The following is a 27,688-nucleotide window of genomic DNA, read 5'->3' as shown; positions in this document are numbered from 1 at the left end:
TCTGTAAATTGTAGTTCTGGGCTTAGTCAGCTAGCAGGGGGCAGCACAAGACTATTGGTTTCTCTTCAGGATTTGCTCAGTGTTACCAAGTGAATTATAGTTTCTTATTTCAGCCTATTCTGTATAAATTATTAGCATACTCCTTGTTGATGCCAGGAGCTGCACTTAGCTTTTACGTGGTATATTGAAAGCTACGCTCCAGAGAGGGTGGGTAAGATTAAATTACTTAATTTAGCCTTAGATATATTTTTTCCAGCCATGTATTTAATAATCTCTGCCCCTCAAATAAATTATAATTTTGGAACAAGTTTTGGAATTTTCTGGACTTGTATACAATTCTGGAATCATACACTGTATATCTCTGGTATAAATAATTATGCGTTTTTTTAAAAAAAAAACTAAAGAAACATCTCCCCAACTAATCAAGTTTGAATATTGGAGTGCAGGATATTTTAAACTGTCACCTTATAAATTCCAGCTTAGGTAGAAATATAACGTATTTAGATAGACATATAACTGTATTATAGCCCTTTGCAACCCTGGTTTTTATGCGATACCTATTTCAGCATTCAATGTAATATCTATTTGAACTTTAATTTCAAAATTTCACAACAGATAGAAATATTGGAGTTAACATTCCAGTGCGCACCTGCTATTTCAGTGCACCTAGGCTCGCTGCTGTTATTCCAATAATTGATCATATAAGAGCGGGAACCATTTGGGTGGCCAATGCTGCAGAAACCTGACATCACTGGTACTTTATTCTTTATTCATGTCAGAAGCTGGCACTAAACTTTAGCAGTATTCACACTGCAGAGAGTTCATTGGGAATGTTTTCTAGCCCAGGATCTTTTAAATTTCTTGACAGCGAGATGGGTGGCGTATATAATGAGTGTCCCTGTGGTTCTGCAAGAACTTGATGGGGCTCCATGAGAGATGTCCACTCAAGCACAATCAGTTTTCCATCACTACAATTTTGCTTCTTGATCAGAGACTCTCACAGCCTGAAAAAGTTTGAAAACTTTTAGGCAATTAAACTTTAGGCAATTTAATATAGATGAATTTGCAAAGAGAAACTTTCATGCCTCGTATGTTCTAAATAATTCCAGAAGAAAATTTACAATTTTACAATTTAGCTGAGATCCATTTGTTTTGTGATTGCATAAGCTTTGGGTACCATAATGTTCAACTACATGCTGCCTGTTATATCGGTGATTGTCTAGCAAGCACCTTATATTCAGAGAATGCATATTCAGAAAGAATTGCTTAGTATTAACTATCCTGAAGGGTTTTATTTAAAATGCTCATAAAACGCTGTCTCGTTTGGATGGCTTATTTTTATTTGTTCTCCTTTTGATTTTTGTGTTTTAATTTTGTAGACTGTCTTCGAAGACCAGTTTTAGAAGGTCAAGAGTTGATTCATTATTAATTCTTAAATATGTGTGAATTATGGAATAAAGCGACATATCAATAAAGCAATTCAAGTAATGTAAACCGATGGCAGAAAAGCAATCCAGGAGAGAGCCCAAATACGCTTCTAAAATAAATTTTAATTTACCAGATGATGGCCAGTAAGGGGGCTGTGCAATACAAAATGTGTTTTATTTATTCAGAACTCAGTGGGATAAAATGTGGGCGGCAATTGCTTTTCCTCAGTAACATCTTTGTCTGTTCTTCCAGCTAAGAAGCTGCCAAAGAGTGAGCCCCAGAGCACAGGGGGTGCTGTGGGGCGGCGAGGTGTGGACCTTCATGAGCAGTCCCAGCAGAACAAGAGCCAGTGTTGTAGCAACTGAATGGTGGCGTTCAGGCAGCGAGAGATAAGATATAACCTCCATTTCTACCCCACTCCACCTCCCCTCCCTTCCAATAACAGCATTGGCACACTTGGAAGCCGTCCCTTCTCCTGAGAGCTCAGTTTAACTGCACTTCTAACGCTTCAGAAACCATCACGAGACGTCTGTTACCACCACCACCACCCAACGGAAAGTGGAGATAGACCGACCGGGGACTTAACTTCCAAAAACAAACTCTTATTCACTTTGTATTATAGGTGCAAATAGCTACCTACTTATTTGGATTCCCCTGCTCTGTTTTCTCCCTGATACTGCTCCTTTCCCTTGCCATCTCTTCTTATCCCTCCAGCGCACGTGCACCCGTACACACCCACGCTGTCTTTGCTCTGATAAAATATGTTGTTCTTAGTCCTATAACATCCACCGCCACCCTTCACCTCCCCTTTCCCTTCATTTTCTTTAATAATCTGGGGGACAGTCACAAGCAAGGAGAAACATAATTCTTGTAGATTTATTTTTTAAGAGCAAATTTAACTGACTTTTCTCAACAACAACAACAAAAATTGCACAATTATTTGAGAAGATCCTCTTAGGAGTTCTCTTCATTTTCCATAGCTTCAGAAAAGCTGCAGTGTCCTCAGTTAACTTTTTTTTCAGGGCAGAGTCTTGTGGTTAGATCGGAGAGGATGATTGTATTTGCTTGTATTTTTCCTGGCTATGGCATGAGAGTGGTCCAAATGTCTCAGTGTCGTGAACATAAGGATGAAATGGTTATAAATATAGAGTGTAAGAAATACTTTCCAGGACCCTTGCGTTTGCTCTTGATTGATGCCTTATATTTTTATTGGTCGGGACAGTGCAGGGAGCGGGGAGATGAAGATGTACACCTTTTAATATTGCTATTTCAAGTCAGATGGCTACAGTGTCTCTCCTTTGTTTAGATTCAGCTGTCAGTCCTATTAGATGAAGAAAGAGAGAATCGCTTATCTGTAGAAACAAGGTACAAAGAAGACTTAACTTAGCTTTGTTACCTTGGATCCTCTGTCAGGATTCTCGTTGGATAGGTTCTTTCTGCTTAGCCTGCACCTTGGCTTTGCCCATCATTGGTCCATGAAGTAGGAAAGGGTTCTAAATTGCCAAAAGAAAAAAAAAAAGTCCATGTGTCCTTAGCAAAACTTGAACAGGGGCAGTTCCCGAGGGTTGCTGCAAATTTTAGAAGTTTTAATCTATATATGTTTGGAATGAGAAATGGGGGGAAAAAAGGCAGCACTCTTGTTGGGGGACATGTGACAGGAGGATTAGTACTGTACTTGATGTTTCCCTTGTTTGAAAAGCGCCAATTTTTTTGCCTTCTGAATCCTTCCTCACATGTAAGACTTGTCTAAAGGCCCTCTAAATTTGAGAATTGTTTAAATTGACAGGTTCTTTTTCTTGCATGCAAAAATGAATAATTAAGGAGGGGTGACACTGGGATTTTTAGTTTCCTGCTTGTTAGCTGAACAACTTTTTTAAAAATTAACTGTAGATAGTGCTGCATTGTAAAAACAAAGTTTATCACCCTCCCTCAAATAGCCAGCATCAATCTGTTCTCCATATAAGAACTGTCCTCCCCTCTTCAACTGTGGCCTTTACAAAGTTAATAGCATATTCCTCCAGTCCACGCTCTCTCTTTAAACGCTCATAGCTTTTTCATGCTTCAAACTTGAATACAGTTTCTAAAGAGGAACTGTTTCCCGGTGCTATCTAGAACTGGTTTAGGGAGCTTTTCTTGGATGTATTAGTTTACTCCATGCAAATTTCTCACATGGTTGAATGTTCTACAACATCAGCTTGACATGGGTTTATACACACACGGATACATACACAAACACACACTCACACACAGACAAATGGACATCAATTTTCCATTATTTGCCCATGCATTTTAATACTGTATTTGTACATAACGTCCTCCTATACTCTGTATAAAGGCTTGCATTTTCTCCCATTCACTGGTGTAACTTAAGTACTGATGTCCACTTAATCAGTGTGAGCATTTAGCACCTGAACTCCAGGCCACCTTTCAGCCTTATGTGGGAACTGTTAAACTTGGCACTGCTGCTGGCACACATGGTTGTGCTGCCATTATAAAGGCTAGTTTTCTCCACATGTGGCTTTATTGATCTGGAAACAATGAATGGGGGAATCAGACCAGGCTGCAGCTTTAATTATTCAGCAACATGCTGTAGAGTTATATGTGATGTAACCATCTTTTTTTGCCCAGTTTACATACACAGTTACTTCTACAGATTTAATCTGACTTTTCTCTAGAAAGGTTCGTATAGTTTATAAAGCTATCTGGGATCATCTACATGACCTTAATAATTTTTCAGTACACCCTGAGACTTGTTTTGGATCTAATCCCCTTTTTGTTCAACCTCCATAGTTCTACAATGAATCTTGAAATGGCATCTTACAATTACCGATTCATTAACTTTAAAACTTTTCTTTGTTGATGGTGCTCGGATTCCATGCGCATAAAATGACATTTGCAGTCTTTATGGAGAACCCGGGAGGAGTCCTAAGCATGTCCTTTCTTCAGTAAAGCTGAAATACTGCACTGTGCTCAGCTCACGACAATGGAAAAGTAGATTTTATATTTAAGTAACAAGCAAACCCATTTATTTCAGTTATTGCCCACCACTTGTTTTTACTAATTTGCTATTAGCTCTTAGACCAAGTGAGGACACTGCAGCTTTTTCTGAACAGAGTGATCCCCCTTTTTCTTCAACTTACTCTTTTCATCTGATCAGAATTCTTTTTTTTTTCCTTCTGAGAAAACTCTCATATTGCATTTAAAATAACAAATCATGGTAACAGAATTCAACTGCTGATTTACCAATGTATTTAATGTAAGTAAACAAAAATCAGTGTATTAGATGAGCTTGCTGCTTCATTGTGATTTAAAATACATGCTGAATGATAATAGAAATACGAGGTAACTTTGAAAAGTGTAAATATCCTTTTGCAAGGGGGAAGAGAAGGCACCAACTCATAGGTAGCCCAGACTTAGAAGCAGATGACATGGCTACTTAGGATACTTTTCAGTTCAGAAAGTTTCCTCCAAAGTGCCTAATAAACCAGGCTTAGCTCTTGGACTCTTGACAGTCTAACTGGGAAAGATAGGGCTACATGTGCTAGATCAGTTAACATAAAATAATTATTTAGCTTAAAACCTTGAGCCTGCCATATGCGAATACAATTCTGTATAGTAGAAGACAGCAGAAGAACCAAACCCAACAGGTTTAGATAGGTTTGTTTTTTTAAAAAAACATTAAAATTCAATCAGCACAAGTTTTATCTAATGAAAAATAAAGGGATTTGAAATCGATAATAGGGTATAGAAGTACTTTATGACAAATGTTCTTAGAATAAGTTACAGAAAATATGTATAATTATTAGCCCAAGCTACTCATCTTTATTTAACATAGTTTTGCTTATTTGAATAAGATTTTGTTTCCCCAAAGAGTATTCATAAAATTTCAGCCATCTTATACCTATAGCTATTTCCTGAAATTTGATCACCTTAGGAGAGGGCATGGAAAAATGACACATATTTGCACCTTGGACATTTCTACTGAAATTCACCTGGGGAAGAGAAATGTCAGTTCAGTTTAAAAAATACAATGGCTTAAGGTGAAAAAAAAATGCTCTCAATTCATCATTCACAAGGTACCTTGTATGAGTCTGTAAATAAGACATCTGTAAATACTGCCAAACACATTGGGTAGCAAAATGAACAACTTAACAGTGTGAAAATTGCTCATTTTTTCCTAATGAGAATATAAACCTTTTGAAAGGGAAGTGGTAAAGATATTTAATAAATTACAACCAACTCCCAGTCTTGGGGAATCTTTTAGGCATTGCTGTCACATGCACATTTTCCGGTTTTGAAGATGAAGAATTCAGATCTTCAGAAGTTGGACCTCTTACTTTCAGAGATCTTCATGAGGATCTAGCATACATTTATGCAACAGTCTGGGTAGGGCTGGAAACATATGACTCTGCAAATGTTGACTTGGGATCCTTGTTTATCATTCTGGCAGAAACTAATAGGACTTGAAATTCAAACACATCTGGAGGACCACAGTAACTGGACCATAGTAACAATCATCCACCTCCAAATTTCACTATTGTCTCATTAAAATCATGCAATACAAGTATTTTGTGTTTCAAACATGCAAATGAACTGACAAAATGAAACATAAGTATCTCTAGTGGCTTATTGCATATTACATATTACAGTTTGCTATGAAACTGCCTTGTGAACATACTGTATAATCAGGGCTGCAACACAAATTATTCCATAATGAATGCTTGTTAGCTTCTGCTTGTACCTGGAACACATTTTTCCTTACCCTTGTACACTTAACTCAGTTTGGCCTATCAACATTTTAAATTTGCATACAGAAAGCAAGGACTGGCCATAAAAAACAGACACCTGCAGATTAGCAAAACTTAGTATTTCTGCATAGTGGCCTGTAGGGAGCGCTGCTGAATAATGTCAGTTTGGGAAGTTGAGAGCTCAGTTGGAATACTGTACTGATTTCCAAAAATAATGGGGAGGGGGGGCAATTTTTTTTTTTTGGTATTATGGATGTTCCTTAGGGTGAGCAAATAACTATAACAAACCTAAACCCATTTTAATCAAGATATTCACTGATGAGTAATACATTGGATTCAAACTCCCTTAGCATTTCATCTTCTAATCCTTCCTTTCCTCTAGTCATTACCAAGATACGATTGAATTACTGAAGGCTGATTATGGTGAAAAGTGGAATGCAGTATTTGAGGAAAAAGTTTTTAAACAAATGTGTCTGCTCCATGTTTGCTCCAAATGGATTTGTTCTATGGAAGCTTACTACAAATTGGAGAGTGCACATATTTTTATCTCTGTTTTCTCTTAGACCTCTACCAAAACTTACTTTCTTCTGCTACCCCAGTTCTTTATTTATTTGGAATTTATATAATTAATCAACCAACAATAAACACAAAAAATGATGTGCATGGATAGGTTTAATCAGAGGAAATACACCTTTTTTTTCCTCCAACAGTATCACTGTGTCAAGTATCCTGTCTGACTTTCTGGAATATGAACAGGTTAAGCATTTTGATCATTTTGGAAGACACAATTAAATTGAAAGTATATATTCATGTAATTGATTAATCACTATTAAACCTGAATCCAAAATACATTTAATTTTGAAATTCTACAGAATTCAGTGGGATACATGGGAAATATGTGAAACTCAAGAACCAACACGCTTCTAGAAGGAAAGGTAGTTCCCAGCAACATGCTTCAAATGAATACTCTTAACATGACATTCTTTTCCCATGCTTTAAATTCCATAATTGGGTTTAAAGATGGTGAATAGCAAAATCCCTTTCCTGTTAAGAGCTGGTATTGACTTTCTGCATTGGGACTTGCCCGCGTTCTGCCAATTTTATTGGGGAAATTACAAAATTTGAAGAGATAACTGCTTGCCATTATTTCACAATGTCAAGGTTTGTTGCCTGTTTTATGTATGGCAGCCCTTTAAAAAAATCTATGAATATAGATGGTTTGGGATGTATTAGAATTAGCTGGAGAGATGTGGCCTTTTAATAAAGGTATCACTATTTCCAGACATTCACTGCCTGATTCTGCGTGTCAACCTAATGAATAATCAGTTGTGTCCAAATACAATGTTGTATCTTAAGAAACAGTGTTGTATCTTCTAGGGCTTCCTTTTAAAATTTAATTTAAAATTGTATTCCCCCCCCCCCCGCCAAAATTAACTGTCTTAACATTCTTGAATATAAATTTAATAAAGACACTTGCATTAGTCAAGAATAGAAGTGTGTAAAACCGTTCAAATTTGAAATTCCCTGTTTCAATCGTTTTGGAGCCATTTTAAGTTCAAAGTTATTTTGGTGGTTCATGTAACAACTGTCAAGATCTGTACATTCTTTGGGATTAATTAAAATTGTCCAAGAATGTTAGCCATGATACTTCAGTTGTCATTCATTCATCGTAACATGGCAGAGGTATACTGAATAAATGGTGGCAATATTCTCTCATGCACACTTAATAATTTTGTTTGTACTAAAATGAGAATGGAAAAAGTTTGTGCCACTAAATTCAAAAGATACATGAAGAAATGCTATTTCTGCATCTTGAAAAGGAGTCTCTTCATTCATCATTCATGGTCTAGCAGGAGCATGTACAGGTAGACCTCAACTTACAACATTTCATTTAGTGACCATTTCATTTAGTGACCAATGGCACCAGAAAAAGTGACTTATGGCTGTTTTTCACACTTAGGACCATTGCAGTAACTCCATAGTTCATGTGATCAAAATTCAGATGCTTGGCAACTGCTTCATACTTAACAACCATTGTGTCAGGATTCTATGACAATATTTCTATGGTCTTTTTACAGTTGCCACGTTGCAGCATCTCGGGGTCATGTGATCACCTTTTACAATCTTCTGACAAGCAAAGTCAATGGGAAAGCCAGGTTCACTTTACAACAGTGTCACTAACTTTTAACAGCTCCAGTGGTTCATTTAACAAATGTGGCCATAAAGGTCATAAAATGGGGCAAAATGCATGTTAAGTGTCTCACTTAGCAACAGAAAGGTTGGGCTCAATTGTGGTCGTACGTTGAGGACAACCTGTATTGCTACAATCTTAATTATATCCTGTCATTTTTATTATCCACCGGCTCATAAATGGAGAGGCTGATTATGGAACAGCAAAGCAAAATCATCATAGGAATCCTCAGTCTACTACTAAGTCATGTTCATGTATTTTAGTTGTGTTATAAAAGATTTCAGTATGTATTTCTGGAGCTCCACTCTGAGATCTAACTACTTGGTGTACTGAAAGATGTTGCTCCTCCAAAAGAGGAGGACAGACTAGTTGAGTGCTATCGTTTGGCTTCCAGTGTCGTCTTCGCTAAATTTAACAGAGACAAGTAAACCAGGATTGATATTGATCCTCTGGGTTGAGAGAAAGTGAAAACTTCACAAACTTCTAATTCTTCCTTTAACTACATGAGGCCCTTTGTGTGAATTAGTTGCTTGGAGCTCAGTTTTATTATGTTTACACAAAGGCCTAGAGGATTCAATTCAGCAGGACTTCCGTTCAAGTTTAGTTGTGCAATGCAGTACAGTACAGGTAGTCCTTGACATACAACAGTTCATTTAGTGACCATTCAAAGTTACAACGGCGCTGAAAAAAGTAACTTATGACCATTTTTCACACTTGGGACCATTGCAGTATCCCTATAGTCATGTGATCAAAATTCAGATCCTTGGCAACTGGCTCTGACTTATGACGGTTGCAATATTCTGTGGTCATTTGATCACCTTTTTTTGACCTTCCGACAAGCCAGATTCACTTCACAATTTTGTTACTAATTTAACAACTGGTGATTCACAGTTGTGACAAGATCGTAAAATAGGGCAAAACTCAACAAATGTCTTGCTTAACAACAGACATTTCGGGCTCAATTTTGGTTGTATGTAAAAGATTACCTATAGTTATAGTACGGATAGACCTCAGCTTGCAACCATTTGTTTAATGACTGAAGTTACAATGGCACTGAAAAAAGTGACTTATGAATGATTGTTTTTCACATGACTGTTGCAGCATCCTTGTGGTCATTTAATCAAAATTCAGACACTTAGCAACTGGTTCACATTTATGACCGTTACAGTTTCCTGGGGTCATGTGATCACTTTTGGGGATCTTCTGACAAGCAAAGTCAATGAGGAAGCCAGATGCACTTAACATTGTGTTACTAATTTTACAACTGCAGCAATTCATTTAACAACTGGCAAGCGAGGTCGTAAAAGGGAGCAAAACTCATTTAACTATCTTGCCTGGCAGCAGAAATTTTGGGCTCAGTTGTGGTTGTAAGTTGAAGACTAATTATAGCGCTCAAGTGTACAACCTCACACTGTTGGAGGAAAAGGTAGGTTATAAACCTAACAAATACCAGTCATCAAATACCAGACTTTGGCTTATACATTTCCTCCTGCCTTAGCATATCAATAATCCTAATTTGCATTTTGGCTTTACCTATAAAGGACGGGCCAAGCACTTCCTCCTGACATAACATTTATACATTCCCCAAGCCACTACATCTTCTATTTTAGACTATTACAGCTACACACATCAGTATCGATGCAGGATTGTATTTTGTTATTACCATAGTTAATTATAATAAATCGGAAGTTTTGCAATCTTAGTCTTGCTTTAGGTAAGAAAGCCGGATGTGCCAGTCTCTCTCAATGCACATCACAGGGCGGTGGTTGTGGGGAAAATATGAAGAGGAAGGAGTATTCAGGATATTTTTCCTTCCTTGAGTTATTCATTAAAATAAAAAAGACAGAACATAGATAAACACAGTAGTCGGTACAGGTAGTCCTTGACTTACGATCACAATTGTGTCCAAAATTTATGTTGCTAAGTGAGACAATTGCCAAGCGAGTTTTGCCCCAGTTTACGATCTTCCTTGCCACGGTTGTTAAGTGAATTATTGTAGATGTTATGTTATTAACATGGTGGTTAAGTGAATTTAGCTTCCCCATTGACTTTGCTTGTCTGTCACGTCTCCAAAGATGATCCCATGACTGCCACTGTCACAAATGAGTCACTTGCCAAGCATCCGACCAAGGGGGGATGTTGCAATGGTCGTAAGACCAGTCACTTTTCTCAGTCCCACTGTAACTTTGAACAGTCACTAAATGAACCCCTGCAACTGAAGTCGAGGACAACCTGTATTTAGTGGTTCACGTTTTTATTCTAGATATTTAACAACACAGCAGGTATTCCTAAACACGACAGGCTTCTCCACGCCCACGAATAGCCCTGATGGCTGACGACTCTGGCATTTGTACTCCAGCGCCCTCGGAAAGGAATAAGGAAGCCCCACGCCCTCCCAGCTAAACGGAGCGGCGGGAGCCAAGCCCGCCAGTGGTGCGGGAGTGGGCGGGGCCAACGTGGCGGTACCTGCGCACCACGACCTCCAATCGGAGCATCCTGGAAAGCGGCACCGGCGAGGGAGTCGCCGCGGAGCCTCATTCCGGAGGGAGCCGGCAAGGTTATCGGCAGCGGCGCTTCCACCGACCCCGGAGCGGGGTGCCTCCCCGGCTTTCCGAAGCCGTCCTCTGTTTGACCTCAAGGCGCTTGCGGGACGCCAGGTCGTGAGACGCGGTCCTCTCCTTGCGCGTCTCTCCAAGGCGAAGGCGTGTCATCATCATCGCCGCCGCCCAGAGCGCGCTTTCCTCGGACCGCGGGCGGGCGCTGAGTCTCGAGAAGGTCCCGTGTTCGGCCCGAAGAGAAAGGAGCCCGCGGAGGAATCGAGCTCGGAATCCCAGCGGCGTTTCGGAGCAGCGGATTTCCCGAGTGGAGTTTGGGGCAAGTTATCTTTCCGAGACGTTTCCAAGGTCCGGCCAGGCCAAGGGACACGTGGGTTTGGTCTGGCCTTGGGTCCTCCGTTCTTCCCCGGAACTCGGGGACCGCTCGAACCGAAGGGCAGCCACCCCTCACCCCCTCACCCCCACACCCCTCTCAGGCTCCTGGTTGTGCTGTCGGCTGGTTTTTGGGACTTAAACCACGAAAGCCCCTCTCCCCGTTTTCCTTCCCCTTCTGCTCTTTCCAAAAGGCCTGTCTTTTGCTTTGATCCGGATTGGTGGGGCTGCATTGCCAAAAGCGGGCAGCGCTACAGCTATTGTATTCCAGGTTATTTTTTTAAGGGTAAACGAATACGTTTAGCTTTTGGAAACCATCCGTTTTGCTCTTGAGCCACGTTAGCGCTATTGCAAACAAAAAAAAAAAAACCGCCCCAGAATGTGCACTTACACCCACGCTAGAACGTTGTTGGAGCCTGCACAAGTTGTGCTGGTAGATTGCACACAATTTAACTAATTCGACTTTGATTTGCACCCTTCAGGGCATCAAACTTGGCGACTCCCCAGTTGCATTTGGCACCCTGTTGTTCCCAGCCTGCCCAAAGCCATGATTGAGGGTTTTGTTTTTGTCCTACTTTTTCTTTAGGAACCAAAGGTAGCCTAGGAAATATAGGTAGTCCTTCACCACCACTGAACCCTTTCCGTTCCTAAGCAAGAGAGTTGTTAAGTGAGTTTTGCCCTATTTTAATGACCTTTCTTGCCACCCTTCTTAACAGTTGTTAAGTGAATCTGGCTTCCCCAGTGACTTTTTTTGACAGAAGGTCGCAAACCTACCTACCCAAACAGTGTAGGGAAAGGATTTTGTCCCATCCACATAGTTTTAGCTGAACTTTTGCTAGTTTATGCCTATTCTTCGTATTTCTTTGTCCATAATCTGACATAGAGCTGTTTCAGCATCCTTAAATTTAAGTCATGGGACAATTGCTAAAATGTAACAGTTGTGTAGATGAAAACAGGATAGAAGAACAGTGTGAAATAATTATATGACTGGGTAGTAAAGCATTAATAATTGTGTCAACTTCCTTAACCCCGAGGGCCACATACTCTATATGGTATATTAAATTATGTTTTGCTAACACAATTCCAAAACACTGGAGGCTGCAAAAGTTATATTGGTGCACAAAATCCATATGTTTACATAAAACTACTCTTGCAAAGATTGCTTTTATTCGCAGTATGGGAGAGGTTATCTTCCTGTACTTTACTTAGAAACAAGGGCGGAGTACAGATCTGCAACTCCAAATTTATTTCCTGGAGGTCTGAGTTTAATTGCCAGGTATATTCTGCTTAAGAATATTTTGCTAAAAGTCATAAATGAAAGATAAAATTTCATTTATAATTCAAAAAGCTTTATATATGAAATCGCTCAAGTGTATTAACTGTGCAGTTATTTAGTATATTTGTGCATAATGCAACAGAGACATTCTTAGCAGTGTTGTACCATTAATATGTATATGTTCAAAGGCCATTATATACATTAACTAGGATAGGCCTATGCCTTGCATTATAAACTAATCTAGCCATCCCCATGTCATCCAATTGATTTACTGAGCCCCACCAAAAAATTACATGCCACAATTCAGATGATGCCTAACAGCAAAAACTACTAAAGGTGCTTTTTCAAAGGCAACGGTACTTTGTTTTTCCTTCTCATCCAAGAAGTTTTTCACCTTCAAGAAAAAAACAAACTCCTTTTGTTGCCTTTTGAAAAAGCAACTTTGGGACAACCAGGACCTGGATGATTGAGAATCTCTATAGACATTTAGCAAAACCTGTACTTTTCATTTACATTGAGCTTAAATTGGCCACATCAGGAGAAATGGATCTATCCATAGAAGAACAAAAATTCTGTATGAAAGTCAGATCAGAAAATATACTCCAGGACTGTTCAGAATTTTGAAAATGAGCTTTCTTGTTTACAATATGAGATAAAGATGAAAAGGGAACGCTTGCTTTTTTTCTCTGTGACTATCAAGCTATTTAAGCTGTCAGTGGTTTCAGAAAAAAATGTGGTACTTGTTCAGAGTTGAAAGATGTCATTAAAAAGCAATCTATCCCAGTCAAACATTTCAGAAATAACAACGGTGAGAGTGTTGGATTTCATCCTAGACTTGAAATCTTTCCAGCTCGTTTAGTGGCTTTGGTTTTTTGCTCCTAAGTCACACTTCTCACTGGAAATATTGGGCACCAGTTTTCATAACTCCTTAGCTGTCTGGGGATTAATGACTATATATTTGTTTGGAGAAGTTACTTCAAAATGCTGTTTACCTTTTGTTTTTTAAGATGGCATCAAGGCCAGGTGTTTTGTAGAGCGGTTGCCAAAAACACCTTAGCTAGTTTTGGCATGTTGTAGCGGGTTGATGGTTTGGACTGGAACCAGCTTGAAAAGTTGGATTGAGACATGGTGGAGTTTCCATGAATTTGGGTTCATCTATTGAGCTCAGTGGATGTTACTTCCTGTTGAGCCCGCACAACTTGTTTTTCTTATTGGCTATGTTGCAGCTTGGGGCAGGATTGCCTTTGGTGCCTGGGATTTATGGGGTTTACCTCTTTGTCTGGGCTGCTGCTGTGACAGGACCATCATCCCCAAGAACCAGCAATTGGACAATCATATTGGGTGCACCACGTATGTGGAACAACTTGAGCGCATGGACCAGTTGTGGTGTACCAAGCAGTGTTCGGCTGCATGACAGTGGAGAGGAGCGTGACAGTGGCGGCTGAAAATGTTTTTAACATGGCTGTGTGGAATCAGTGAGCTCAGGTGTGATGATTGCTAAGGCAACAGAGGCAGGTGAGATGGTCCAGCTCAGGGGTGTCAAACTTGCGGCCCGCAGGCCGGATGTGTTATGCGCTGGCCATGCCCACGCCTGGTTTAGCGAAGGGAGGAAAAGTTGCAATACGTCACATGAAGATGCTATGACGACACAAATTTGCCTCCCCTCAAACAGCTGGACCCTTGATAGCCGCCTAGAATGGGAGAACAGCTATGGCTTTGGATCGGATTGGGCCTGAGTGGCCTCTACATAATGGATCCTGGAACTCTCCTGGGTATATACAGAATAACTAAATAGCTCTAAGAGACAATGTAGAATGCCACTGGCAAATAACAAAGAGCGAAGGTGATTGAACAGGAGCTAGAGCTGTAATTAGGGTCTGTGGCAATAAGGATGCCAAAACTATTATTTCACTGTCCTTATTGCCTCTGCAGATAGCAAGCCAGCAGCCCCGTTTCCAGTAACCCAGATCCTTCTTGGAGGTAGTCATTCTGAGGTTTATCTCCAGAGATACTATAAAGGATACTCTGGTTATCTCGTGTAGGGATGTCCAACTCACGGTCCGTGGGCTGAATCTGGCCTGTGAGACCACCCTGGAAATGGTGAAGGACTGACCCGCAGTGCCTCTGCCAGTGAAACCGGGCTCCCAATCTCCATTTTCGGTTGGGATGAAAACTGAGCTCCTCCCGAGATCCATTTTCAATCGCAGAGGGTTGCAGGAGGCCTTCCCAGCTGAAAACAGAGGTTGTACACCCGGTTTCACTGGCAGAGCACTCAGGCCACCTCAGGCACCCCTGGCATGAGTGATGACAAGCTGGTCACGCCCCCCACCCCGGCCTCCCGAGGTCAAACACAACCCCGATGCAGCCCTTAGTGAAATCGAGTTTGACACCCCTGATCTAGTGGATAAAGTTGCTTGGATTCGCTCTGGGTTAAACTTCAGCCTTGGTGCAGGGCCAGTGGAGGTTAGAGGGCTGGGTCTTACATGGTTATCTGGGAGGAGTTCAACCCTGTTGAACTTGAGAAAGAGGACAGGGTTCTCGCAGCTGTCAGTTTGGCCACCTCTGTGTTCGATCCGTGGATAGTCAAGGCTGCCTGGGAGAAGACGTGTGATTAGGCTTGGGCAATAGTTACGGGTAGTCCTCACAACTATTTGTTTAGTGATCATTCAAAGTTACAATGGCACTGATAGAAGGGAATTATGACCTCTCCTCTTATTTAATATCTTCATGAGGCCGCTGGGTGATGTGATCCCACAGTTTGGAGTGAATTGTCAGCTGGTTTTGTTGCCACCTTTGAATTATCTCTTCATTTCTATTTGTACTTTATTTTATTTTATTTTTCTCTTTTTTATATTGTCTTTTAACTGGTTAACTGTTTTTATGATGGTTCACTGGACATAGCCACTAATTTGGGATAAATTGAATAAATAAATAAATACTTTATCATTAGAAGTAGACTATGTTGCACAATTAAAGTAGAGTTCTTCGCTTATTATTTGGAGGTCTACCTATCTAGGTTTTCTGCTCTGCTTTCAGTTTCCCAATTTTCCATCTGCTGGAGCAAGTAATACTCTCTTATCTTATCCCCCAACAGCTGTTGGTGTCTATTTTTTTTTCAACTGTGGGTTGGCAGAAACTGCAGCTGAATGTCTCTCAGGACTGTTTTTAAAAACTTAACACTGTGATATAATCTCTGGGTTATATCTGAGCATTAAAAAAAGCAGTAAGTAGTTAGGCTAAATACTCTTTGCTTAGTCAAAATCAGATGAAGAACAGTTTCCCCGAATCTTATTCTCAAACCTTCCTGCCTTTATGCAAAAATTTACAGCTTTTACAGGAACTGTAGCGTCCTATCAAATACACAAACGTGATAAACTACTTTGTAAATTTCCTGCTATTAAAACAAATTGAGGAAGAGACTGCTATTTCCTACTCTGATTGGAATTCTTCATGAATTGCATAATTATTTAATTACATTTATATACCTGCCCAATTTCCAACAGCTGTGGGCGGTATACAGTTGTTAAAATATTTTTTTAAAACAAACAATAGAGAAAACAAAAATAATAGAAGACAAAAGGAATACAGTGGCAGAGAGAAACAGAAAGGAAGGAAGGGGTATCAATTGTAATGTTGAAAGGCCTGGACCAAGAGCCAGGTCTTTAAGGGCCCTTCAAAATCTCAGTGGGGTGGGTGCCACTTGAATTTCGGAGGGGAACCTCATTCCAGAGGGCAGGGGCCGCAGAGAAAATACACTTGTATTTTCAGTAGGTGCCATTGCTTCATCCATGGAACCTGGAGCTTGCCAATCCTGCCAGATGGAACCAGTTGGGTCGATACTATAGGAACTAAAGTATCTGTTAAAAAGAAACCTAACATCCTTTTCCTGTAATTTAGTGGTTATATTTTTTTTATTCAACAGCATACTAGCAAAGTGACTATCTAATGGGCATATCTATCATCTTGGCATGTGCTGGTAACAATTAGCTTTCCAAACTGCTTTCTAGGAATAGCTGTTTAAAAATAGGTCTGAATATTTTCTGTGCTAATCTCCAGTCATATTTTGACTTATAAAGCTTACTGAGCCTAAACCAATGTAGGTATTTGTCAGAAGTAAGAGAAGAATGTGATTTTTCAAAAGTGCCTATAGTAGGCATTTGTGGGGGGGTTGGTTTGATTTTTTTTTTTGTAATTTTTGCTGATTCTCTCTTTTGCATATAGGTTTGGGGAAGATGTTGCTGTCCAGATCCAGCGGAAATGGTTTCTGTACCCTTCAACAAACATACCGGTATGGAAAAAAAGGGTTACTCATTTGAAAGCATATTTATAGTGAAGGGAAACTTTTAATTCTGAACAATACATCCAAACTCAGAATTCCTGCTACCTATAATTCTTTCAGGACACCTTGTCAACTGGAATCTTAGACTTGGTGGCAATAATTAAAAGTTATTATCAGAGATGCTTTTTATTAATGCTGTCTTGATGAAGTTAGAAGGGGCTCAGCTAAAGAAAAGAATGATGAGATAACCTCATTATTCATTATGTCATTGTATTAAGATCATTCATAAGATATTGGAATATCATTGTTGACCTTTTCCCTATAGAATTATTTTTAGACAGTGAACTTGTTTCTATATTACTGTTACCTTATAGCAGGGCTGTCAAACTCCTGGCCTGCGGGCCAGATGTGTCACAAGCTGGCCACGCCCATACCTGGTTTAGCAAAGGGGGGGAAAAGTCCCGATATGTCATGTGATGCCACTGTGACAATGCGAGTTTGACACCTCTGCCTTATACGGTTGAAAAAAAGGTAATAAAAGGTCTACTTTTTAGACTGTTGATACTGTTTTGAAAAGTCTAAATTACCCGAATTTTAATCTCAGGCAAGATTAAATCAGTTTGATTAAATAACAGCAGTCTTGCAAGAGCTTATCTTGGTTTATCAACTTCTTCCTGTTCTCTTTTCAAACCTGTCCCAACTCCATCCATTTTTTCCCCTCTCAGATGCTGTTACAGTTTATTAATAAAAGTTTTACAACTTAATAAAAACAAATCCAGACTCCTTACCCCAACTTACCTAGATAACAATATTTTAGTCTGTTTGCCTTGGCTCCTTGCCCTGATATATATAGGCCTCTAATCTTATCTATAAATGCTTTATTTCCCTTTTAGTAGGGCTTCTGCCTCTACAGTTCCAGACCAAGGATGCAAACTTAGAGATCCTTTTTATTACTCTTTCAATTTCACCTTGAGCTGAAGCCAAAGTTAATCAGTAATGTTTGTGATTCCTGGAAAGCAGATATCTGACTCCAACTACTCTTGATTGCAAGAGTCATGTTCAGAAGGGTAGGCTCTTTTACAAAGATCAAGCAATTAAAGTGTAGCAGAAAAGAGGTTCATTTAAAATTTTTTTGATGATGTGCTGCTTAAAATAGACCCTGCAGTGGCATGTTAAGCTTCTTGAAAAATTTGATCCATGTGCTCTGGTTATATTGCAGTCTTGGAGACCAAACTCATTCTGACTTTAAAGGCCCCATTTTTTTTTTAAAAAAAAAGAGAAGTAACAATTCAACTGCGAAAAGTTTGCTTGCCTCTGCTTTCAGGAAAATGGTTTTCCTTTTTCTAATAATAATCCAGAAGGTGCTTTCCTGTTGATTTTATTTTGAACATTTCAGAAGCTTGCTCCATGTGGTGAACCCAGGCTGCTCTCAAAAACAAAGGGGAACTCTGCCAAGTCAAGAGAAGGCCAGCCAAGGAACTGAACAAACTCTTGCATTAGAGATATGGCAACTCGCCCTTTAGGTCGCATGTTCACACTATTCTCTCTGAAAATAGGAAACCGCCCTTTTGTTTAAGAAGATTTATTTGAAAGTAGATTAGGGGGATTCTTAGGTTTTGTTGCTTGGAGACCAGAAAAAGAGTTCCCTCTGCTTCTTGGCAGCCTCCTTTAATGCTTTCTCCCTCCCCTCTTTCTTCCAGTAATGGATTCCTTTGCGTTTGCTTTTCTGTGTTGCATCACAGGCCTTGTAAATGTGCAGCATGATTCAACATATTCAAAAAGTTGAATCGTAATTGTGACCCAGCACATTTAAAGGACACTGGGATAGCTTTTCTTTAATGGCTGCTGGCAGAGTAGAATAACTGTATGTGCTTTCTAGGACCAGAAAGGACTCAACTATGATTTGTTTGCAAAACCCAACTTGAGAACCATTTGTCATTACCATCCATGAAGAACTGAGAGGTAAAATAGTTTTGGCAGGCTGCTGAGGATTCTGCCATGGTAACCTGAAGCTCTTCAGAACATAGAAACAGCCCTGCTAGAAGGGACCAAGCATCCATCTGATTTGGCCTGCTACTTTTGTGGGCCACAATTGTTTAGTTCCAGGAACTTCTGAAAACTGGGTAGCAGTTCAACTGAACAGCTGGTCCATGTTCCTTGTCCTTAATGTTCAGAAACACAGCTTCTAGCTTCTTATTAGGTTATTTTCCATAATATGTCTTTTCTTTCCTCCCTCTCTTTTTAGAGACCGCTTAAGATAATTGATATATCGTATTTCTTTGGGGAATTATGATACGTCTCTGATCTTTTATTAAGAAAGGCTTAACGTGTGTGGAGTGTTTCTGGGTGTACATGTCTCCTTAAATTATTGCATTTGGCCCATTTTGTTTTTGTTTTTCCTTGTAGGTTAAGAGACATGACTTGGAGGAACTGCCTTCCCACTTATTGGGTGCGGCTTCCGTTCTGTGCCCACAGCACTTGGAATAATGCTGGCAGCAGGAGGCGCAGGCTGATGGTAGCTGCGGGAGCAGGCCTGGGTGTGTCTAGCATCTTGGTTTATGGAAAACTCCATTGGCAGGTGAGGGAGTGAAAGATGGCACGGTATGTTACCCAGGAATGAAACATGGAAGGCTTGAGGCTGCTGGGGGAGGGTGGTGTTGAAACTCTGCTTCAGTTGAGACTTCCTAAATGCTTTGTGGTTTAAGAAAATGGAGACTATTTAAGGCTGAAAGGTCCCATTAGTGAAGGGGCCCAAAAAATATGTCCCACGTGCAGTCGCTGTTATGCTTTTTGTGGGCCAAAGAATGGATGGAGTCAAGTATTTGTTCCTTCCCTCCTTTTTTTAGCTTGAGGCCTCAGGCAGCCATTTTCCTGCTTAAAACTGCTTAAACTGCACCCCCATGTAGGCATCCCCTGTTTTTGGACTGTGGCTGGGACATTTCAAACCATGTCTGGTAGGGCTCTTGAGTTGAGAGAAACATCTCTTGGATACTGTTGATGAAGATTTTTAGTCATCCAGACAGAATTATCTGGAAGAAATTGAGTCATGGCAGCTGGACTTCTTTCCTTGTTGGTTTGAGGCATTTAGCTGTCCATCCAAGCAGCTTCTTCACTCTGAACAATTTGGTTAGGGGAGTCTGAGCAGGCAGAAAGTCGCTGGAATGTGCCAACTCCAAATCTCCATGTACTGTTCCTTTCCTGATTGCCTCTTTTGGTTTTCTCGCAGGCAGCCACGGCTGAGCCTCCAACAGCCACACATAATGCCTCATTCCCTCACTTCACCCGAGAAGAAGTGGCCCGCCATCACAACGAAGCGAATCGGGTGTGGGTGACTTATGGCAGTGAAGTTTTTGATGTCACCGATTTCTTAGAGCATCACCCTGGGGGCAAAAGCAAGATTCTTCTGGCAGCAGGCGGGGCTTTGGAACCCTTTTGGGCGCTCTATGCCATGCACCAACAAGATCATGTCCGAGAGATCCTTTGGGAATATAAAATAGGAGAGCTGAGCCCAGAAGAGCCTCCTCTGCCAAGCCCAGATGACCCTTATGCCAACGATCCTCCACGCCACCCCGCCCTCCGAGTCAATACCCTCAAGCCTTTCAATGCAGAACCTCCTCCAGAGTTACTGGCAGAATATTTTTTGACCCCTAACCAGCTCTTCTTCAAGCGCAACCATCTCCCAGTGCCAGTTGTGGACCCTGAAGCCTATCGCCTGTGTATTCAAAGTCCCTCTGGTCAGAACCTGTTCTTCTCTTTGCAAGAGCTGAAACAGAATTTTCCAAAATACGAGGTTACCGCCACCATACAGTGTGCTGGCAATCGCCGGGCAGAGTTAAACGCCATCAAGAATACCAACCGGCTCGGGTGGAGCGTTGGGGCCATTAGCAACGCCTGTTGGGGTGGTGCCCGGCTCCGGGATGTTCTAATGAAAGCTGGGTATCAACCAGGGGATGAGGGCCATGTCTCCTTTGAGGGCCTGGACACGGATCATAGTGGCACTGTATATGGAGCCTCCATCCCTTTTCAGAAAGCCATGAGTCCGGATGGGGACGTCCTCTTGGCATATGAGATGAATGGGGAGGAGCTGCCTCGGGATCATGGATTCCCTCTGAGAGTTATTGTGCCGGGAGTGGTGGGGGCTCGTAATGTAAAATGGCTGGCTCGGATTACAGTGGGGCCAGAGGAAAGCAAGAACCACTGGCAGCAAAAGGATTACAAAGGATTTTCTTCTTCCGTAACCTGGGAGACCGTGGATTTCTCCAAGGCACCTGCCATTCAAGAGATGCCCATCCAGTCTGCCATCACTGAGCCATCGTCTAAGACACCTGTCTCTCCTGGGGAGCTCACGCTGAAGGGCTATGCCTGGAGTGGTGGGGGCCAGAGGGTGATCCGTGTAGATGTCTCCCTGGACGGTGGGAAAAACTGGCAAGAGGCAACGCTAACTGGTGAGGAGCAGCTGCCTGGCCGAGTTTGGGCTTGGAAGCTTTGGCAGCTAGATGCTTTTGTGCCTCCTGGCACCAAGGAGTTGAACATTGTCTGCAAGGCTGTGGACACCAGCTACAATGTACAACCTGAACGTGTGGAACCACTCTGGAACATTTTGGGAGTACTCAACAGTGCTTGGCATCGGGTCCGTGTCCCTGTGGCAAAGGATTGAGAGGACTGACGGCCTAGAAGCATCTTGGCTTCTTTCTATATTTCTGCTGATGTAGCGACATTAGCCCCTGTCCCCTGGAGACAAGAAGAAGGGCTGAGTCCTTGAACAGGGGTGACTGTTGGGCTTCTTTCTGGTGACTTCTGGGCTTCTTTCCTCATTCCCTGTGCAATTCCTGTGAATGTAGAATTTTGGGGCTAAGGCAGGGATGGGGTGGGCAACTAAGGCCTTTTACAATTTGTAGGTTTCAACTCACAGAAATCCTGAGCCAGCCATGCTGGCTTAGGAATTCTGGGAATTGAAGTCCACATGTTGTAAACGAGCTATAGTTGCTCACCTCAGTCTAAGGTGTTTATCTTCTTCTTCTAAGGGTATGGAGGTCTCAGAACTGTTGATTGGTCTCCTTCACTTTCTCCTTAACTGAGACTCATTTTCCTCAGGAATTTTGGATTTGGGCTTTTATACTCTTTAGAATTCTTTCAGTTGTCAAAATTACTGATTTATTTGTTGGTGGGAGATCTTTTCTAGGGTTTCCCTCCAAAGATTAATTAATGGTATTGGATCACTTGACACTAAACTAAATAACCCATCATTTAAGGAACATGGCCATTTTATTATCCTGCTTTCTCCAGTGAGATGCCAACTTTGGCCTTGCCATATAATATAGGAAAATTTGATATTTCTCCCACCGTAATACTGGGGAGTATTGGAAATTTAGTATTTTCCTTTAAAGACCTGGGAGCCTTGTCCCACATCGAGTCTGCCAATCAGTTCTTGCTGCATGAACACACCACAGCAACTCTTCTTGTAGGCTATTATTCTGGGCAAGTTTTGTGGTCACCTAGAACCCATAATATTGGAGTAAGAAACCTGATGTTCCCAGTTGCTTTGATCTGCTCTCAAAAAACACAGACTTGCCTGGCTTAGTGGTTTCCCCTCTGTATTTCAAATGTTGGTGTGTTGTAACCTTTGTCAACATGCCTTCATTAAGTTTGCTGCTATAATTTTATTTATTTAGTAAAAAAACTTTAGACAGCTGTCCAACTCACACAGAGATGACTTCGAGTGACTTAACAAAAGTTTTAAAAATCCACCATGTAACAAAACCCACCGCAGCCCCATGGCAGCAACAAGACAATCAAATCAGCCATTTGATTGTCTCCATCTTCCATTCATGGTCCTCAGGCCTGCTAACAAAGCAGCAAGCTGGGGATCACCCATACCTTTTGGGGAATAATGTTCCATAAAGAAGGGATCACCAGAGAGAAGGCTCTGTTTTGTGGTCCTATCAGATAATAATCCCTAATTGATGGGACCTCTGACATGCCCTGCCTTTCTGTTCTAGTGGGCTGGTGTAATTTCTTGGTTTTTGTTAGTTCACCTCCAGATTCTTACTGCTGAAGTAAGAGCTAATTTCTCATTCTGAACGTAAAATAAGTTTGGTTGTCCCAGATATAAAACTGAATAGGATTCTTGAGCCACTGGCATTCTGGGGAAAAGAGTAGATTTCATCAGCTATTATCCTCACTAGAATTCTGTCTGGGGACCTACCTGTGTTCTTTATTTATAGAGAAGGGCCCGGACATGCACTTCGAGAAATATTTTAAATTAAGTCTCCTGAGCCAGCAGGTTTCACAAAGAGAATGGATCAAGTTGAAAGACTGCCACACAGGGGGATCCTGTTTTATGAAAAACAGCCAGGTGAGGGAGGGCGGGGGGCCCTTTGGGAAGAAAAAGTTAGCACTTTCTTCCCATAGCCTGAGCTTCAAAGAGGGGCTCCTACTGCTACATGAGCTGCTGCTCTTGGTGGTAGCAAATATTTAATTTTTCTTCTAGGTCATGCTGGGATCCATTTTCGTACAAAGAAATTTTCTCTGTGCCATCTTGACCATGTTGTATCTTCTGTCACCTTTCTTGATGCAGGTAGTCCTTGACTTACAACCATTTATGTATAATGACAGTTTTAAATTACAATGGCACTAAAAAAAAGGGATGTATGACCGTTTTTCACACACGACCGTTGTAGCATTCCCATGGTCATGTGATCAAAATTCAGATGCTTGGCAATTGCTTCATATTTAGGATGGTTGCCATGTTCCACCTTTTGTGACCTTGGCTGACAAGCAAAGTCAATGGGGAAGCGAGATTCGCTTAACAACCGTGTTGCTAGTTTAACAATTGCAGTTATTTGCTTAACAACTGTGGCAAGAAAGGTTGCAAAACGGAGCAAAACTCATTTGATAGCAGTCTTCCTTCGATAGCAGAAATTTGAGGCTCAGTTGTGGTCGTCTGTTGAAGACTACCTGGACTTGTCAAAAATAACAGCATAGATTAGACCCAATTCAAATTCAGAAGTGAATTCTTTGGGGCCTCAGAGCTGTAAAAAATAATAATTGCCACCAAAAAAATAAATGCCAGATTACTAGCTGCCTGAAAGGCTCGTCTATAAGGTGGAAGGCCACCAAAGAGAAAAATGTTCCTTGCTTGTGACCCATTGATTTACATTTGGTACTAGCACCTTGAGAAGAAAGAAACTATAGCCATGATTTTTGCCATTTGCAAGATTCTTCCAATGTCCGAAATGCAAGGTACAAGTCTCAGTAGCTCAGCATTGAGCCCTGAAATTGCATCTAGGAAGGGAAAGAAAGCTGTGGACCTTCCTATAAGGTGCTAAACCATTCTTTAACTGTGAGCTAATAAACCATAAATGGTGCTGTATGATTCATGAAGCTAAGAACCATGTTTTATAACTGTCAGTGGCCAGGTTCGCAAAACATTCTAGTTCAAACCCAAACCACACAACAGCTCAGGGGGGTCATTGGGCTGAGTGTCTTTTCGCTGCCCAACATTGAATTTTTGTTATACTATTTGTTTCCTTTCACTCAGGGCCATCCTGTTTGAGAGCCATAGATCAAAACAGCTGAGGAGGGGAGGCATCAGGTTTGCCCTCAGGGGGTCCTGCAGAAGCTCTTCTTCAAGATTGCTTTGTTGCTCTGGGCACCAGTTCAAGCCGGCGTCTGGATTGATATTCCTCCAGGTTGATTGATGAGTTTGTCTGCAGCTCCATAGCACGGCAGCACTGCTGTATCAATCCTCAGTGGTAGAGAAAGGGGTTGATGGAGGGAGAGCATTGCTGTGGACGTATTGTCTTCCCGTCTTTGATAGGCTAAAGCCAAAAACCAGAATGAAAAAGTATCAAATGAGAGAGCTCTTGTAACACTTTTCAAGCTGTAGAATTTAGTTTTGGATGGCAGGGGAGGGGAAGCATGCTTCCTCCTATAAAAAATGATTTGTGTGCTTTTTTAATCTGTTTTTTTTTTAAGGATACTATTTGCTGCCCCCTGTTGGGAATGGTAGGAAATGGTTTTATTTCAATTATTCTCTCCTCCTGTTGGGGACTTGTAGAAATTCTAGGGCTAAATGGATCTTCCTCACTGCCATATACTGTACAGCACTTTGTAAGGGAAAAAACAACCGGGAATTGTTTTGCTTTTGCTGAACTAATTCCATGTTGCAAGTCGTTCCCGCAAATTCTTCTGCTCAGTTATATCTTGGATCCTAGGATCACCACTCATGGAGAATGGACCTTTCGGTAATTCAGCAACAGAAGCTAATTCCATGTTGGCTGGTGTTGGATCATGATGACTCTTACTCTCAGGCAAAAATTAACTGGTTGGAAATGATTGAACGCAGAGCACTACCTCAAATGGTGCTGCCTTGAGACAGCTGGTTTGGTAACGGCATCATGATTCAAGCAAAGCCCAAGCATTATTTTTGGAAACCCAGTACAAACAAATCTTGGATAAGAGCTAACACACATGGAATTTCCCAAGTCAAAATTCTGAAATTTTGAAATGAGGAACTTGCCACATCTTTTCACCATTAATGGAGACCAACTCAAGTTAAGCCTTTCTGTTCTCCAGCCGAACTCACTGTCTCTGAAAAAATGGAAGACTGATGTAGCGGTTGGCTTTGTTTTGTTTTTAGTTTTCTTTATTTCTGACTTCCTTGGTTGTATTTATAACATGGCAAATAAGGTTGATGTTTTGGCTTTAAGAGATTCCAATGTAAAGATTGTATTTCTCTCACCATTGCCCTTCCTCTGAGGTTGATCTGGAGAAATTCTCCAGACTGTTTCCCCAAAACTAGACAATCAAAACCTGGGCAATACATATACTGAGGTACAAATTAATACTTAACAGATGGATATATAACTGAAATATGTTTTTTTGCTATAATAATGTGATGACAGGCCAGAGTTCTCCTTTCTGAACTGACCTAGTATAACCAAATGTGTGATTGATCTTGGGGGAAGAAGGAAAAAGATGCTGCCTAAGAAACAACCAGACAAGAGAAGGAGGAGAGTCCCTAAGAGCTTAACGATCAGAGGAAGAAAGGACCTGGCCTAATCGATCAGCCCGTTAAAAGTGAGGGGCAGGGAATTTGTCCTTCTAGATTTGCAAGATTCTTCAATGTAGCCTTATAATAAAGTAGAATTAGTTCATCTAGTCCAGTTTTCTGTCTGGTTTATCTGGGAGGGCTCATACTTAAGAGCATGTATTCTTCCCTTATAAGCATCCTTGATCATAGCTAGGGGGAAAAAATACAAGAAGCTGTTCTAGGACCTTAAAAAGAGTCCAAGGAAGAAGGGAGCTGCCCTTTATTTTCTCCTGCCCAATGCTGACTTTCTCAGTTCCACTGTCCCCCTAGCCAGTGGGGAAACACCAGGATCAAATAGGTACAATCAAGGAGGGAGCTTAAAGGTGATGAAACAAAATGTGTGCCCATTGTCTCAAAATGATAAGTCAACAAGGAAGTCATTTCTATAATGTTCAGGGCTATTCCCTCAAGAAGATGTTCTGCTGCTCAATGAATTCTAGTTAATTAGCCATAAAGAACAAACAACAATATGAACTTGTTTCCCTTCCTGTGTTTCAGACTACAGTTTTCATCTCTTTAGCCTTTAGTTATGATTGTAAGGACATCAGGTAGGTTATAACTAAAAGACTGCTGGCTGTGAAGGGGTCACGGGCCCCCTTGTCCACTCACTATGGCTGACCTACAAGACCGCCTTCTCCAAGCTGGGGATGTTGAAAGTTCTACATCTGGATTGCATCATTTTGAAGAGAACTCGGGAAATGACACATCTATGGCACATTTATATTTTGTTGGTTGGTTTTAAGAATGACACAGAATCAGCAATCTGAAATACAGTGAGAACCTGTAGTTGTATCAGATTGTAGACCAAGGGTCTTCAAACTTGGCAAGTTTAAGACTTGTGGACTTCAACTCCCAGAATTCCGGAGCTAACATGACTGGAGAAGGAATTCTGGGAGTTGAAGTCCACAAGTCTTAAAGCTATCAAGTTTGAAGATCCCTGATTGTAGACTCTACTTCTGTTCATAGTGCAGCTTTATCCAATGGGGCTTTCCTACCCTCTTATTTCAGGCTATGGTAATTTCTGTCTTTGCAATCTAATCAGACCAACTGATCTTCACAGCAGCTGGGAAGAAAGATCAGTCAACCAGCCAGATAAATGGTAATCCTCTGGATATGTCCTGAACAATCTGAACCCACATGCAGAGACCAGTATAACTATGTAGTGGTTCTTTATATTCTGTTTATGATCTCTCTTCATTCCAAACTTGGCTGATGCTTCTCGGGAAAAATAATTCATTTGCTGTGTTACATTTGAATAGTACTTACTAAAAGTTCTACCTTGTTTTTCATTTCATCTTTGTATACTTTCTCCTTCCTCTGTTACAAGTTGTAGGTGTTGTTTTCTTGTTAGATAAGAGACAGACAGGGATGAACCAATAAGACTGTCATTTTTGTAAGAAGCTGTTTTTTTTTCCAGTTGTGTTCTGGTATAGTACACCAGGGAACCTGTGATTGATGGATGGATTTTGCTGCCTTTGAATCAGTGTTGAATCCTGGTAAATGCCTGGACCAGATCCTGCAGCCATCTCGGCAAGATTTTCAGAAGTAGCTTGCCATTCCAAGGACTGAGAGAGGGAGCTGGCCCAAAGTCACCCAGCTGCTTTTATGCCTCAGGCAGGACTAGAGAAAACCTAACTGAAACCATAAAAAGAATGCTTTCTGATTGAAAACCTGGTGTCCATCAATTTATTGTTCCTCCTTCATTAAGAGTTGTTTTTAAAGGTGGTTCATTCATTCAAAGGTTC

At 41.0% G+C, this 27,688-nt stretch overlaps 2 protein-coding genes across 7 annotated transcripts in view; both read left to right on the top strand.

Moving 5' to 3' along the window:
* The window catches only part of RAB5B (RAB5B, member RAS oncogene family), a 30,507-nt gene extending 25,341 nt beyond the window's left edge, over positions 1-5,166 (top strand). For all 3 annotated transcript variants that reach the window (XM_026711181.2, XM_087925091.1, XM_026711177.2), the window contains exon 6: positions 1,681-5,166. In XM_026711181.2, coding sequence (XP_026566966.1) covers positions 1,681-1,793 — 113 coding nt within the window. In that variant the 3' untranslated portion in view covers positions 1,794-5,166. The remainder of the gene's footprint in view (positions 1-1,680) is intronic.
* Positions 5,167-10,797: 5,631 nt separating this feature from the next.
* Positions 10,798-26,011, top strand: SUOX (sulfite oxidase). Of its 4 annotated transcripts, XM_087925090.1 has the most exons (6): positions 10,904-11,241; positions 13,797-13,920; positions 15,665-15,793; positions 16,792-16,858; positions 19,256-19,427; positions 20,076-26,011. In XM_087925090.1, exons 4-6 carry the CDS (start codon positions 16,803-16,805, stop codon positions 21,504-21,506), a joined length of 1,659 nt encoding a protein of 552 aa, XP_087781216.1. In that variant the 5' UTR covers positions 10,904-11,241; positions 13,797-13,920; positions 15,665-15,793; positions 16,792-16,802; the 3' UTR covers positions 21,507-26,011. The 4 variants fall into 4 exon arrangements, with proteins under 4 accessions (XP_026566992.2, XP_087781214.1, XP_087781215.1 ...); XM_087925088.1 differs by lacking the exon at positions 15,665-15,793 and having other exon boundaries at positions 10,846-11,270; XM_087925089.1 differs by lacking the exon at positions 15,665-15,793 and having other exon boundaries at positions 10,856-11,241.
* Positions 26,012-27,688: the final 1,677 nt, after the last annotated feature.

Source organism: Pseudonaja textilis, chromosome 2 (genome assembly GCF_049901715.1).
Source record: "Pseudonaja textilis isolate UNSWEBS1 chromosome 2, rPseTex1.2, whole genome shotgun sequence".
NCBI classification, from domain to species: Eukaryota; Metazoa; Chordata; class Lepidosauria; order Squamata; family Elapidae; genus Pseudonaja; species Pseudonaja textilis.
Note: the sequence above shows the minus strand (reverse complement) of the source record. Positions and strands in the feature narration are given on the sequence as shown.